Raw genomic sequence first — 17,201 nt, forward strand, 5'->3', positions numbered from 1 at the left:
TCAGAGAGAGATGGGATTAGTGTCAGAACAGGGCATGTTTGAGTATTGGCTTCTATTTGGTGTGACTTAGCGGCTGACAGCAGAAGTAACAGATGGGAAAAACAAGTGGGTCAGAAAAATTTCAGGAGAAAAAACAAAGCCTACAAAACAATAACATCATTACTAAAATATGAATAAGAATCACATTTATTTTACAGCAATGCAAAATCACTAGGCATTTATATGGAATGGTGCTTGTTACTAATGCTTTGATCCCTCCTCTTATAAAAATGCAATCTTAAAGAAACACTGGATAAAAGTAGATACTGAAATACTGATATCAGTGGAAGTTATGAGGCGCACCAGAGACTCCAGAGTTTCATTTGGTATGGATGCTTAACATGGGCTCTAACAGTCCTTTGAATTAAGAAGACAACATTGGTTCTGAAAGTTTCAGAACATTTAAGGAACCACAGAAAATGCTTTTGTCCTTTTACTGTATGCAGCAGCTTCCATATGCAGAGAGCATAAGGAACACTGCTAGAAGCCTGTCCTGAGAACCTGGGGATAATTTACCAATCTCACAAGAACGTGCACAGAGCATGATGCATTTAGGTACTGCACGTGAAGGGGAGATGCTCATTGACAATGCAGGAAGGTTTATGCCGAAACATCAGTTCAGCCGTGTTTCACCCAAACCAACCAGTATTTTAAGCAGAAAATCTTTTAACATCCTATATGCCGTAAGCTACAAGTGAAACAAAAATAACTTTCTGAAAGTTTGCAATGACATGGAAAAAGAACACATGAAAACAAATAAGAAATTTAAGGACTTTGAAAGAAGGCCAAAAAAAGCCAACTATAAAACAACCCCTCCCAAAAATTAAGTGATTAAGCATATCTATATATATAGGAAAGTGGAATAATTTTTCCAAAGCGTGAGTATTCTTTCCGACCACTGAAATCTCCCAGGTCGAATTGTCAGTTTAGGCAGAGACACGCACAGCATGCAGGAAGTTTAGTAGATTAAAAATTTCCTCAAGAGATGTTACGGATATAATCACAACAAATTTTGTGCAGCTGAGCACCAATTTCACTGCCTGTTTGGAGGTAATGGATATCTCCTTTCAAGTACAGTTTAATGCTTTGCTTTGGCTGTGGTTGCAGACAACATTTTATAAGCCTTTGAAAATTGTTTCTGTGGTTAGTTAACTAAACTAACAGCTAATGAAAATGATGGGCACTCCCAACTAACTTACTATTTTGTTCCTACTTTTACTTGTTCCTGAGGTATATACCATAACGACCATGCACCTGGCAACTGGCCAGGGGAAGGAGAGGGGAGTGGGGGGGGAGGAGCATCAAACAGCATAATATAACTGAAATAAATCATAAAAATCCACAAGAATGGCCAATTTCAGTATCCTCCTTTGCAGAGAGAGGCTTAACGTTTTTAATGTCCCTAAAATGCAGTATTCAGAAATATCTTATTTCTGCAATCTAATCTGAGCTTTGACAACCTTTTATATAATTTGCATTAAGTCATAAGACAAGGAAGGTTTTTGAACAATACATCAGGGATACACTCACTACATCTACAGATGATTCAACTTCACATTGTATTACCTCAGGGGGAAAAAAAAATAATCACAAACTGGTTGAAAGTGGAGGGGGTTTTTTTGTTTATTTTACCATGCACACTCTTCAAATGAAGCAATATTAGTTCCTTCAGATGATATAAATTATCATATCATGAAAAACATAATTGTCCTGACACAACTCCAGACAACCATCAGACTTAGTTTGACTTTAAATGTCCATGTATAGCATGAGGGAAAGCAAGAAAATAGAGATTAATGAGTACTGTGATACATAAATAACTGAATTAAGAACAGCTGACTCAGGTGATATGATTAAGCATTGCTTCCTAAGGTAATAAAAAGATATAGGTTAGTTTCTCACTTAATTCCCTCCTCTCTTTGTAACCTTTAACTGGCATTCTTTCTTCTTCTACCTTCCCTTTGATTTCCTTTTTAAAGTACCTCATAGCCTACCTCTGTAAGCAATTACAATATCAAAACAACAATCTTTGCCTCTGTTGGTAATTTTGCCTTTCATTGCTTGCTTATCAAACTTTTAACCAAGTGTTCTGCCTCTCAACAGACTTTATATCAGAAAGAAGCATGAAATCCACAATTTGGGTTTCTGAACTCTTCATTTGCTTGATACAAGGCATTTCTTTAACCTGGATATTCTACTTCATGTAGTGCTTAGCCACTGGCACAGAGGAAGGAGCAGTGAAATTATAAAAAAAGTGTATGCAAAAACCACAGATGACAGTAGTATTGCAAGGCAGCCTACTACGGACATGATTAATTTGTGCATAAATTGGAATCACATTCAATTACAGATTTACTAAATGGAAAGGGAGAAGCTAAAGTGACAGAACTGATGTTTCACTGAAGTATAATAAGCATCCACAGTCGAGGTCACAAACTTAGTGAGAAGTTATGCAGCCCACCCCATCCAGAGTGCAGCAGTCAGCCTTGCCCATCTCCAGCAGAGTTCCAAACGCAGCAGCTTATGCATTTACTTTCTGCATTTCATCCCCCTTTCCTGGATATGTTTTTGTCATTTCAAATACCAAAATACTCAGCAAACAATCTGTCTGGATAATTTTTTACCTAACAATAGATGTCAGATTTGCAATAATTACAGGGATCTCCACATTTTGAAAATAATTAGCACTTACCTTTATTTCTTGAGCTTTCCTGATTCTTTTCCTGCTGCAATTAAAAGTAGAAAAAACGTATTATTTACAGAATTAGTTACCAAAAAAATCATAGACATACAGATCCAAAAGAGACTTAGTCTAATTCATCCTCCTTCCTGCTCTAAGATAAAATTACCTACATTCTGCCTGCTGCAGAAAGATTGCCATACAACCTGTTTTTAAACTCCCCTAGTATTTTTCACCTTTTTTGTTTTTCACAATGACAGTGATTAGGCGTCAAAACACATTGTCCAGAGAGGCTGCCCATTCGTCATCACTTTACTCTTGAGAGATGCTCATAATTGAACTGAGCAAGACCCTTTTCAACCTAATGTAATTTTGAAGTTAGATCTGCTTTAAGCAACTCGTTCAACTAGGTAGGGGCCACTGCCAGCCTATATTATTCCATGACATGGGGAGAGTGTTCCAGAACCTTGTAAGCCCTGGAGCAGTGCTTAACTGAGCTCAGTTTCATCCTGAATGAAAGTCTGCCAAAATCCCCTCAACTACTTTTTTTTTTTTTTTTTTTTATTTTTTTCTTGACCTGCTTGCATCACAGTGAACATACAAAACATTTCATCTTTAAAGCAAAACAAAGTATCTTCGCTTGGTTCAGTTATCTGCCAGTCTTCTCTTTCCATTTTTAACATTTTTTTAACATGCGTTGCCTAAAGTATTCCAATATTCCAGTTCAGAACTGTCTAGAACTAAGGATTTCTTAAAATACATCAGCTGTATAAGGACCTGCTTGCATCACAGTGAACATACAAAACATTTCATCTTTAAAGCAAAACAAAGTATCTTCGCTTGGTTCAGTTATCTGCCAGTCTTCTCTTTCCATTTTTAACATTTTTTTAACATGCGTTGCCTAAAGTATTCCAATATTCCAGTTCAGAACTGTCTAGAACTAAGGATTTCTTAAAATACATCAGCTGTATAAGTGTATCAGCAAAACATAACACATATTGCCATATTTCAAAATAACATTTCCCTTCCAAAAAAAACTGTATAACACAGTGAATTCACAGTCGACAAGTTTTTCACTATGATCCCCTTAGTTGTTCACTCTAACCAACCAATCTTTTCCCATAGTTCTGTTACCTCGTTATTTCTCATCTTGGATTTTCTTTGGAAAACCACTGTATTATTTTTCTGTAAAAATGACTTTAAAAATAACATTAAAATATGTTGATAGATAATAGCAAAAGATTTCTTCTACTGAGGCAATACCACACAAAAATGGATGTAAACTTCCATTTTTAGAAAACAATCAACTGGTAAAGCATCTGAATCTCTTTTTTGAATAAGCAGAGCAAGTCATTCTCACACCTACATCCAGAAGACTAAAAGTGAGCAATTTGTTCATGGAGTAGAAGATTTTGCATTTCTTGTTATGCAAAAATACCTGTCTTTTACATCTTGAAGACCAAACTTGTATTTCTATTATACTTTAAAAGGTCTATGTTTGAGACATAGGTCCTATATAAGTCTTTTAGTTACTATTTCTAATGATGACGAACAGGAAAGGAGGGCAGAGAGCCTGGGGTACCTTGCATCCAAAACATTCTGTGATTCTATGATTGACCGGTATCGCAGCATCTGTACACAATATGAAACAACTCATGGGCGATTTTAAACCACACAGTGACGGATATTTCTTTCATATTCTAGTTAAAACAATAACTGTTGTATAACCTTTATATAACCTGCGTGGCCAGCAGGTCGAGGGAGGTGATTCTGCCCCTCTACTCTGCTCTGGTGAGGCCTCACCTAGAGTACTGCGTCCAGCTCTGGAGCCCTCAGCACAAGAAGGACATGGAAGTGTTGGAGCGGGGCCAGAGGAGGGCCACAAAAATGATCCGAGGGCTGGAGCACCTCTCCTATGAGGACAGGCTGAGAGAGTTGGGCTTGTTCAGCCTGGAGAAGAGAAGGCTGTGGGGAGACCTGATTGCGGCCTTTCAGTACCTAAAGGGGGCCTATAGGAAAGATGGGGAAAATCTTTTTAGTAGGGCCAGCTGTGACAGGATAAGGGGTAATGGTTTTAAACTAAACCAGGGTAGGTTTAGACTGGATATAAGGAAGAAATTCTTTACAATGAGGGTGGTGAAACATGGGAACAAGTTGCCCAGAGAGGTAGTGGAGGCCCCATCCCTGGAAACATTCAAGGCCAGGTTGGACGGGGCTCTGAGCAACCTGATCGAGTTAGTGGTGTCCCTGCTCACTGCAGGGGGGTTGGACTAGATGACCTCTAGGGGTCCCTTCCAACCCAAAACATTCTATGATTCTATGATATTAATATAGTATTAATTCTCAATACAAATATAGCAAGAACTGAAACTGTGTCAACCAGTGTGAACATATTGCATATATGAAATGGGCCATGGCTAGCTTACGTAGGCATTTAACAGTTTATGAAGTAATAGGCAAATGCTTGGAAGGCTGATGTCTACAAATCCACTAAATGTAAGTAAGCGGCAGAGAAGAAGGAGACCAGGCACAGTAAAAGTGCCTGTAACAAGGACAACAAGCACCTGGGGCCTTTGGGTGAGACACAAGGCCTTTGGATGGCACATGATACCTCCATTATGAGCTGAAAATAAGGTGGCTGAAGAGAGCAGCCTGATGCAGTGCTCACTATAGTACAGCAGTAGGGCTTGACAAGCATAGGCAGAAGCGACAGGCTAAAACTATGAATCAATCAATTAGTTCCTGAGAGGAGTGTCACATTTAATCCAGGACAAGTTAACAGGTTGTTACCAAGAACTGGGACAACTACTACATCTCCCTGGAGGATGCTGTTTTATCTTAAATGTACCAGCACAACCTCTTAGGCTGACCCACTTATTTCTAGTTCAGGTCAGAGTATTGGGCTTACCTATGCTTAATTCTAGCTGTTTTCTTCCCTTGCAAATCTCTGAATCCCTTCTATAAGAGCCTATGAAAATACTTTTTCCATAAGCCATATACTATGCTATCAGGGTGTTAGTCTCAAATTTTGTAAATATTTATAGAGCAAACTTGTTAATCAGAAGTTGTGAAAAAGGTACTTGCTTTAATCATGTTAATATGTTGAATTATTGCCATCAACCTAACAAAGCAGCACTACATCAAAAATTACCTATGACAAAAATATTTGTTGTGGAGTTATTAACTTAAGTTTTAAATGGCTGAAATTTATCATTTTACTACTTTGAACTAAAAATTAAGTCAGTGCAATACTTCATTGAAAACACACATGCATTTCTAGCCTCAAGCTTCCTACAAATACACATTCTGATAGCTGTTCAGAAAACTTTTTAGCTTTCCCAATTTTACTTGTACAATTCTTCTACAACAGTTTCTAAATAATGAAGTCTAAGTGCTGCTGAAGTTATTTCTTTTTTATTTGAGCAGTATTTATTAAGCTGCATTTTCTAGTTATATTACTTGTTTCACGCGCTAAAATACTGAATGAAAATCCATTTGAAAATTAATTATATATTTACATAGTAACATATGTTTTAAGCAGCATATTTCTGAAATGCTCTACTTTCCCTATCTAAAACATTATCACAATGTCTTACTAAAGAGCCTGATTTCCCCGCTTAGTATTAGTAGTAAAAACTCATTCATAAGAAACAAGTAAAATACATACTGAAATTGAGAAAAAAAAAAAAAAGAAAAAAAAAAGCAGCAAGTTCATTAAGTTCATTTACCAACTCAAGAAGTTTTCCGTAGTAACACACTTATATGTAACTGCATCTATTCACTAAACACCTTCATATCACCTACATGAGAATGAACAAAGTAAACAATTTGCTGCATAATCTGGTATTCAGTGGTAAGTATACTCTGAGCTAGATGCCTTCAATGACATGAGAAAAACTCATGAGAATTTACACAAGGCAGTAAACTGTCCCCAAAATTTCAAACTTTGATTTCACACAAGACTTGCTCAAAGAGATGTTCTTTGTTTTGTGTACTGCAATTCCTTAAATATTTGCTGCTTTATAAGTTTATGTAAAAATGGCATTGGGAATAAGCTAAATGCAAAACACTTCTAAATTTCTTTTTTCTATTACAGGATACATTTTTTTTTTAATCTGAACAAAAAGAGGAAATCAGATCACTGTTTTTTTGCTTTTGTTGCAATTTATAAGGGGTATTTTTAGCATTCTATTGATAACAGAGTATACTGATTACACTTCAGTACTAATTGCACTGTTTTATTCTATGTACACCAAGGATTTGTTATTATGGTGCTAATATCAGATTAATTTAGTCTTAAATATGTCCAGATTGTACATATAAATCTATGGAAAGAAGTTCATGTCTACACCAATACATACATCTTTTAATAGTTTACCTTTTGATAACATTTGTCCCAGTTACTGTGCAAATAATTTCACAGTAAGACTTATTACCTATCTTGATCTGAGTAATATAGAAAAATATCACCGTGAACTAATTCAGTACACTGACATAGCTGTTTAAACTCTACCAAGGAGATTTGAAACTGATGAAAAGAATAAAGCTGTAATCAATAATACAAAATAATTTTATAATTCATAGGGACATAGACATGTTGAGCTACCATTAACTTAAACAACGAGGCCATCTAATCTATAAACAACCAAAACTTATTGTTTCAACTTTTCTCATTTTGTAAAATAATATAGGTAGTGATGCAATATTTGTGTTGTTCCCAGCAATCTGACCTTACAAATCTAAGTCAATGACTTTTTTCTTGTTGTTTCAAAACAAATAAGTGTGTCAAAACCTGTACCTATCTGGAAAGTGTTTTCAAATTTCCCCATGACTACATTAAACATAGCGGTCAGATAACTAAGAAAAAAAAAAGAGGGAAAAGAAAGAAAGAGAAAAGCACTTCTGCTTTTATTGACGATAATTTATAGTGTACTAGATTGCAAAGCATTTTCACGTACATATTTCCTAAATACAATTTCCTGAAATACAGGATATGATATGACAGGCTGATTTTACAAGTAACTCTAAAGCTCTGATTTTCATGCCATTCCAATTTTCATGCTGTACTAAAACTAAAGCAATAGTTTTAGTATTGCTTAACTCCTTTGACATTTCTTTTTAAAGTGCGGTCAGCATTTGGTTTAGAAGACCTAGCTAGTGTTTTCTTCTAGTCTTCACAAAGGAGAATTTGTTTTTATTTTCATTTTATAACTCTTAAGAGGTCGGAGAGTGAAATTTAGGCTTTAGCAGGCCAGTGCATACTCAGTGGAATCTTATTCATGATAAGCAGTCTTAAAAAAAAAAAAAAAAAAAAAAAGAAAAAAAAAAGATTTAGAGCCAAGATGTAGCCAAGTTATGTTAGCATTCAGATACTGCAATTTATAGGCTCCATGAAAACTGTTTAGTCCCACAAAGCTCACTAGTCCTTTTCCCATTCCTTTAGTTTGCAATTAGAAGAATGGAATTTTTTTCTAACAAATCTGCAAAGCCTATAATGTCTGCTGCTTACACTACAATAAGTAGATTCTGAAGACTTAATCCAGGCATTGATTACTAGATCAGAGTAGCCTTGCAGGAAAGCAATCTTAAAAATCAAATCTTGGTATCAAAGGAGAATAGAAACACTTAAAAGGATGGGAACGACTTTTTAGGGAGAACAGAGTGCAACAAGCTCAGCAAAGTTAGGAGAGGAAAGAAAATTACTCAGGTGAAATTTAAAATAAAACCCCCAGGATAATAGGATTTTTTTTTTTTTTTAACAGAACATGTTAAAATTTCAGTGACTAAAAAAAAAGTTCAAGGAAAGGAAGTATTAGCTGAAAACATATTTTATTTTCCTTAAAGACCTTATTTTAATACCTATATTTTCTTTAATTTTAGCTGAAGATTTTTGAGCAGCTTTGCATGGCTTAGTTTTCTCAAAAGACTCAAATTTTAATTTTAAGCTGCCATTCAATCTACTAAGAAAAAACTTTGCTATCTTATTATAGACCAACCTCAGTGTGATACACCTTGGGCCAGCAAGATGCTTGGTAGAAGCAAAGTGCATCCAGATAGAAAGAGAAGTTGGTAAGCCTCAAGTTATTTCAAGATTAACCAGGGATTAGATTGGGTGTAGCCTTTCTGAACTGTGAAATTAACCTTCTGCCTAGGGAAAGCCTGCTCTAATAATAGACTTTTCAACTGAAAACACAGAGTTAAAAAATATAGAAAAATTGATACTGAAGGTGCTTTAAGTACAGATTCTTCCTTATTATTAAAAGATAATTATGTGAATACATTTATGTAGAAAACCATTAAGAGGCAATGACTTATGTTAATGAGTAAGTGTTCTAAGCACCTATAACTTAAGAAAAGTAAGTTCAGATGCTCAGGGAAACAGAACTGCTCTTCCTGATGGGAAATAAGCAAACAAACCAACCTCTCAGAGGCCTGAAATGTGGGAGAGGTAAGCAAACAAGTGTTCATCACAACAGATATTTCCACTTGTGTTTGTGCAGCACACTAGGGTTTTGATGCTAGCTGGCCTGAAAATAAAAAATTTCTACCCTTATGCTATTAGAAAGCATGTAAATGTGCAAATGTCACTGTATTAAATAAAACATAATTCTGTATAAACACTGCGGTGTAAAGGAGTTAACAGACCTGCTTTTACACATATTTCTGTTATTTTTCTGCTTCATTGCATTATGATATATAAACAAAATAGCTTCACCTCACTTGCTAACAATCAAAGAAATCATATATATTTACTGTCTAAACAACACCGGAATGATTACATGAACCACAATATGATATTGTTATCTCTTGCTGCAAGTCATCTGTAAGCAGAACAAATCATCTTGGATCCCAGGGGGTTTTATCTGCTTCAATATAGCAAAATAGTTTTGAACTTAACAATCTCCAACCAAATTAATCGGACAAGTTGCGTGGTTTTGCATGGCTTTGTGTTGCCTCGTGTTGTATCAGCCTGGTGAAATGTATTGACGCAGAACATATTAGAACTGTAACAAAACCTTTCTTATGTGTCCAACAGACTGAATTCAATGTAAACTTTTCAAAGTACAGTGGATGAAAGTGGAGAAAATGTCAAATTTTCTGCTGTGTTGTGAACTAAAAAAGATCATGGATGGCTGACCACACAAATTGCTATTCTGGCAAATCATAAGTTGCAAACTATTTGCAATGTATATCAAACGAGGCTCTGTAGAGAAACTGATTTAAATATACACAGAAATGCTCTCACAGGGTAAAAAACTTCCTTTCCTAGTGCTATTTTCTCTTTGCCCTAACACAGAAATAGCATCGATATCTCTTAAAACATCCTAACATTTTGACATCATCGTTGTTCAGAAATGACAAGTTTGTAAATAACGTTGGTGTAGTACCAAATTTTATGTTGAAAAAGGGCTTCATATTAGCAATAAGGGGAGTAGAGCGGGATGCTCAAAGGGACTCTTAGTGTACAGCAATTCCAAAGAAGGCACACAGACATTTACGAAAAAGACCAGAGCTGATCTGTAAAGGTAAGTAATATACTAGGACTGACAAAATCCACCAGCCATTTTAGAAACAGTAAAGCTAGTTTCTTAGCTCCATTTAAATACGTATCACATGGATTCTGTTTGGTTTTAGCTTTTTGAAAGGAGTTGGTATTTATAAACCATGTGTGTTGCACATGGAAGCATATTGTCTTCTGCTTGATTCTGTGTTTTTAAAAGACAAAAGTTCATACTTATATTGCATCTGGAACCTCACTGATCTCTCTGCCTGAATCACCTGCTGAGGATCTGGGTAGGTGTCTGCCAGAGTGGGCTAGTGATAAAGAAGAGGAGTCTTATTTCTTACTTGGAAAACTCAAAGTCTCCTTTTCCATGCTGGCTTTATTTAAAAAGTAGCTGCTGAATTAATGGAATTCTTAAAATAAACAAAGTGCTAATTAGTCTAAAACATATGGTAGATTGTCCTTGATATGTGACAAAAATTAAAATAATTTAATAAACATAAACCACTAATTACAGAAACTCTGATGAAAGAGGGAGTGCAAACTTATTTGCTTGATTAACATTTTATAATGAAAATTTATCATTAGTCATATCATGAACTGTGGTTAAAATGCAGAAAATTAGTTTTGTGTTCATTACCTTTAATGTTCATTCTGCAGTGGGGATACTTTGTTACTATATAGTAACTTTAAAAAATAATTAAAGGAATAATTGTTTTCAAAGATATTATTTCATTGAGAGAGGTACCAAGATAATTATTTCTACTATGTTGTTAAAACATATACAAGCTATGGTAGCTGAACAACAACATATTAGCTTATATTAAAACAACAGCTTTAATTACAAGAAATATGAATTACACATGTCCAGAAACTTTTTATTCATGGATGAAATAGTAGCATGGTCACAGCCATAGAAAGCAAGTGCACATACAGCGCCAGACAATTTGGTAAGCTGTCCTCAGAACCAATTTGATCAATGACACTGTGCTGAACATTTGTGTTTCAAAAAAGTTGCAGAGGATCAGACTTCGTCAGACTCTCAGCAACCACAGTACAATTACAACTTAAACTAAAAATGCGTGCAAAGCAGAAGCAACCACATTTACATTTGTTAAGCTATTCTGTTCAGTAGCAGTAAGCACGGCCTTGCTTACTACAGTAAGGAAGAAAGAATGAGCAAAAAGCGATCCATTTGCCTGTTGCTCTTGTCAGAACACTATTACAGAGAGCTTTGTAAAGCACTGTTTGCACCAGAATTCTTGCACTGGTATTCTGCACACACAGCGCAGTCTTGTTAGAAATTGCCACCATTTATGGCAGTAAAATCTGGGAAAATAATGTGCCACAGGTTGTTCTTGTATCAACACATCACACGAAGGTAAGATTGTGTGAAGGGAACAAGATGCTGAGCAAGGTGGCTAGGCAGAAATGTGGAAAAATATGAAGTTGTTGAAATTTTCAGAATTAATGACATTCCCAGGATTGGATATTATTAGATACCACAGTATTAGAGTAAGCCTTAGAGGCCTCTGGAGAAAAATTGCCCAAGTCCTTAATTCATAAACCCTTATGAAGGGGACCCAACAGTATTTGGGAAGCCTAGATACAAGAGTGACAGATTTGTTTCATTAAAAACAAACCAACAAAAAGCCCAGCCACGCAGGTGGGGGTAGGGGGAACTGTGAAATCTGCTGGTTGGTTTGCCGATTTTGGTCCCTGAGGAATATGAAGAAAAAACAGGGCAGACCCAGGAAGGGGAGTATGAAGCAGTTGTTCCTCTTGGCATGCAGCAAATTACAACTCCTCAAAGCAAAGGGGAAGCAGAAAAGATACGCAAAAGCTCCACATCATCTTGTCTATGCTTATATAATTTTAAGGAAAACTATCTCCAGACCAGGCTTCAACAAAGCACGCACTTTCTTCTGTCCACTTCCCATCCATAGAAGTTCTACACAAAGGCTAATCCACAGTTTTTCTATTTAGGCATGTCTGTCTGACCATGCATTAAAGCAAATCGCCTAGAAGTGTCGACAGGGTACCCACTAGTCTTAAAGAAAGCCTTGGACTGTGTAAAGCAGAGCAGGCAAAGCCTTCACCCTCAATGTGAAACCATTGCCCTGGGCTAAAGTTGCAGTCTAACTCCTGATGTTCTTCAGTACCAACTGCATTGACGTAGCTTCAAACTAATGTCACAGTAACGTTGTATACAAAAAATAGATTTCTGGAAACCTGATTACATTCTACAAAATCATATTTCTTTTTGAAAATAGGCAGAGAAAGAAAGATTAATGCATTTTAAAAGCAATGCTTCTTCTGGTAGTATTGTTCACAATACATGTGGACACATTTCCTAAAACTGCTGTCAGGTGTATAAAGGCTGCAGACAGCTCCCAAGGGAAATGAGCACCCTACAGCTAGGCCTATATGCCCTGATTACTATTGCCGTTGAAAAGAAGCTGAGAAGTAGATCTGATTTTTATTTTGTCTTTAAATTCAAGGATTCTCATTTCACTAAATCATTGCTTTTTAGTACGATTGTAAAGTTTTCTATTGTCTTTTTATTTCTGATGTAAGATCTTGTCCAAAAGGAATCTTAAGGATTCTATGGGCCCAACAAAAGAGTAGGCAAAGGCCAAATATAATCTTTGCTTCATTTTACTGAAGCAGAGAAGGGCCTGTTTTCCAAATTTTGTCTTTTATTAAAATGGAAAAATCAAAGAAAATTTCCATGCTGACTTTAAGGATCAATCTTCCACGGTCTGTTACCCTTCTATACTTACACTGCTTTCATGAGGACGATTGTCCTAAAGCAACCGGCCACAGTTCGGAGCTGAATAGGGGTGGGGTGTGGGGGAATCAACGGAGCATGCACAGAAGCTGGCTCTTGGTAAATTTCTCAGGCAGCTCACTCTTAAAGAAATACAATGTATCTATGGCTTCTTTATTATAATGGCTGCATACTTTGATGACAGACCAAATACGTGCTAGATTTATAAGCAGTTTCACGGCACATGACATAAAAAAGTTCTACCAATTTTATATGGCTGCGTAGTGTTACTGGTTTTATAATGCTTTAATCATGAAAACACTTAATGGCATGGTTTAAGTAGTGGAAGAGGTATGTACTTTTGCACTGAAACACGTACCACTACGACCAAACCAGCTTATGTACTGAAGAGTGTATAAGCCAATTTAGGTAGTCAAATCCTACAAGGAGGCTAGAAGTCTCCTAAGCTAAGTCCAAGGAGCTACGAATGCTATGTAAGTGATGGTTATACAGAAGTAATTACTGTTATTTGTGCAGGTTTTGCAGTACACTTTAAATGCTCAGACATTCAGTGTAGAATTACTTTCCCATGTATGGACAGCATAAGATGTACTTTCTTCCAGCCTACAAAGAAAGAAATGAGGTAACACAAGACAGTTTATAAGGTGCTGCAGATGGATATACTTATCTCATATAGCTCATAAAATAATCATATTCAGAGTATATATTTATTTTGAAATTATCTGAGGACACTCCAGATCAGAGTAGACAAAGAAGGGGGAGAGAGATCTCCAAGAGGCAATATTTTAGCATACTGAATTATCAGCGGAAATTCTAAGGGAAAGTATGTAATCGGTAATCTATTATCTTCCTCCCTCATGTGAGTTCCTGAAACTCCAGGTACCCTCACAATTACAGAAAAGTATTATATTTCCTGACAATATGGTGTTATTTTTTTCCCCAAAAAAACCCAGTACAGATGGGTCTTAGCTGCATATTTCCCATTGACATTAATGGGAGTAATTTGCCTAAAACCCCTGTTCTTTTTTTTTTTTTAATTTCAGAGATGGTTTTTAAGTGTAATTTTCTAAAGTGTAATTTTCTAAAAACCACATAATGTGCATTGCATTTTATTGTTCAGCCTGTCTGAGGCTCATTCAGATCTTATCTTTCCTCTTTGCAAATTTTTGTCTAGATAAAAGAAAATCTGCAGGAAGAATGACAGTTAGAGAGTACAGACATGAGAGCATCAACATCAATTACTTTCTTACAATCCAGGAATGCAAGTGATATTTAGTCTGTGTTAGGGCATAATTATGGGTAAAACTGAAGTGTATCTACCAGTATTAAAACCTATATGCTAAGAAATTTCTAGGAATAATATTTTGTTTCTACCATTCATCTTACAAAGGCAGATAAGGTAATGTTGCAAAGGCAAAGACAAGTCCATGATATGAATATTAATCAATTGCACCTCCCCTTTTGTAAAGTGCTCAACTATATATTTGAGGAATACATTCATTTTAACCAGAGATTTGATGAAAGGTTATACTCTATTATCCACCTTGGGACACTTGGAAAACTAGAAAGTAAAATTAAGGTGATAATCTTTTTTCTATTGAATCTTAGAAAATTCAAGATTACCTCAGTATTTGACTGTTGAATTTCAACTAACTTTTCAAAATAAATCATGAAGTAAAGCTATATACACTACAGATATACCAACAATTGGTTACAGTCTCCCTACTGTGAAGTATGCAATGTACTGTAAAACTTTTAGGCATTTTCTCTGGAAATCATGTTGAAAACAAATAGCTTAAAAAAAAAAAAAAAAAGGTGTGCAGAGAGCTGAAATAATTCAGTAGCCATCTGAAGTTCTAATTTGATTGATAATAGCGTGGTTTTAATTATAGTTGCTTCTTTATAGATATAAAAAAAGATATCTGTTTTTCTTCCCTGTCCCAGACTGATACTAGTAGACAGAGCTAAAATAGCGTTTGTTTTCAATAATAAACTATGAATAATGTCTTGCAAGTGTTTCCTTGTACCAAACCAAAGACTTTCATTGCATTCTATCTAATGACGGAGTAGATATCAGGAAACAGTCATCGGAAGGAGAAGACGTATCGAAATGATAAATTCTGTTCTTTACTAATTGTTAATAATAAACTATCAAGGGAAATGACGTGAAAATATTAAGGTATAGAAAGTATTTGAATACTCAGTAATTTTTTTGAAAGGCACACTTATTTATGCCCCAGTTACAGGAGGAATTAAGGAATACAGAAATAAAGGGGAGGCCTTGATATGGAAAGTCAGACTGGCTAATGCAATGGTTTCTCAGACCTTTAAAAAAAAAACCGACAAACTATCAAGTGCAATGGGATTAGTCTTTCACAATTTTTAGGATCAGCTTCTTGTAATACAGTAGTTACTATTAATTTTAACATACTTTTTCATCTGGTTGAATTGTTACATCAAATTATGTAACACCAAATAACGTTATATATACTAACAACGTTGAATAAATTCTATTAAGGTAACGTAATATTAATTTTGTATTAATTGCATTGATGTATGAGTATAATCCTCAGGTAAGAGTAATGGAAATTAATAGCACTTCCATGAACCACTCTAGAGAATGAAAGATTGTGCTGATGCCTCAGGAGAGTGATAGACCTTACTTCTTGGAAATTACGCTTGAATTATAGGCTGTTTCTTCCAGGTTACATACAGAGGGTTATAGGCTATACATTAAACAAATGACTGATCATTTTTGTTTGGTTTGTTTTCGTTGGAAGAGGGGACATAGAAGGAATAAGCTTGTTAGATTTTTCTTATTTCAAATTAATATATTGTTACAACGCATTGAGTAGGGGATTTCAATTGCAAAAAGTTATTTGACAGAATTCACAATGAACATTAAGCAGGTTTTATTAATATAATGCGTTGTTAAAGAAATGTTTATTGCTATTATACTTAGTTCATATAAATGTACTGTTCATACATTGCATTGTTCATACATTACAGGCTCATTTATATGAACAATATGAATGTAGCTTAGTTAAACTACTTAAATGAAAACTTAAAAATGCTGAAGAGCTAAAAAGATATGTCATGTGAAACAATAAGGTTTTGCTGATCTCTTGGATCACTTACAACAAGATCAAGTAGCAACACTTTTTTTTTTGTTAAAGTTTGGGACACCTTTTTTTTAACTGTATGTTTTAGGCTTTAACCTTCCATGTTCTTAAAAGCATAGCTGTGTATCAATGCGTAACAAACAAAACAGACATAATTAAGACATCTTTTAATTAAGCTGTTATTAGACTTTCCATTTTTTTTTTGTGTGTCAGGCCTGAGCAGAGCTACAAAAACTTTTTACATTTTCAATGGGTATCTTAATGTTTAGCCCTGTTATTTGAAAGGCAAATAAAACCAGTGTTTTGGAGGGGGTTTTTTGCAGGTTGCTTTGGGATGATTTTTGTTGTTGCTGCTGCTGTTTGTTTTTATTTATTTATGGAAAATAAATCTGAACTGAAGGACATCACATTCCCTTAGCTTTTGGTTGAAGGGATTTGAGCATACTGGTGGATGTAGTGTTCTTGTCTGGAACCATGGAATCACTTAACAGAAACAAATAGAATGCCCTGAGCTGGACTACTTATGATCCCACCAATAAATATAAAAGAGGAAGAGTAAAAATAGGATGTCATGACAACTGTTGTAATCTATGCAGAGTCACCTCACCCAGAACCGGAGGCATTTTAAGGTAAGCATAAGACTACGTCAGTAACAAAAGTCTACAAGTTAAGAGGCCAGAAGTCTATGAGACTTTTCTACTGATATTTTCCTTTATAAACAATGGAAATAAGGTCACAGACCAAGTTGTCCAGTTACAAAACTCTCAAAAGGAGTGCTGCTGAAGGAAACTAAAGTAAATATACCTAAACCCAGTATACATAAGCGTAGATCTATATTTCTTACCATGGCTGCTTCACAAAGCTTTCAAATGAAAAAATTTAAGCTGATCAGGAAAATAAATGCTAGGGAAACAGCTTACATATTGTAATAGAAAATACTTTTACTGCAAGATAACAAAAGCCATGGTTCACATGAAGTACAGATGGGTTGTTTAACCTGACATCTTGGTAACATGAGATCAGGACAATTGATACTGTAAAAGTGAAAAAAGGTATAGTAGCATT

The 17,201-nt window shown here is 35.4% G+C and overlaps 1 protein-coding gene across 3 annotated transcripts in view; it reads right to left on the minus strand.

Moving 5' to 3' along the window:
* FSTL5 (follistatin like 5) overlaps positions 1–17,201 on the minus strand; it is a 310,918-nt gene that overhangs the window by 285,569 nt on the left and 8,148 nt on the right. For 2 of the 3 annotated variants that reach the window (XM_009639992.2, XM_009639990.2), the window contains exon 2: positions 2,732–2,762. In XM_009639992.2, coding sequence (XP_009638287.1) covers positions 2,732–2,762 — 31 coding nt within the window. Of the gene's footprint in view, positions 1–2,731; positions 2,766–17,201 lie in introns of all 3 variants that reach the window. The other variant, XM_009639989.2, reaches the window with a different exon arrangement.

The sequence above is a fragment of the Egretta garzetta genome, unplaced genomic scaffold (assembly GCF_000687185.1).
Source record: "Egretta garzetta isolate BGI_Z169 unplaced genomic scaffold, ASM68718v1 scaffold615, whole genome shotgun sequence".
In the NCBI taxonomy this organism is placed as follows: Eukaryota; Metazoa; Chordata; class Aves; order Pelecaniformes; family Ardeidae; genus Egretta; species Egretta garzetta.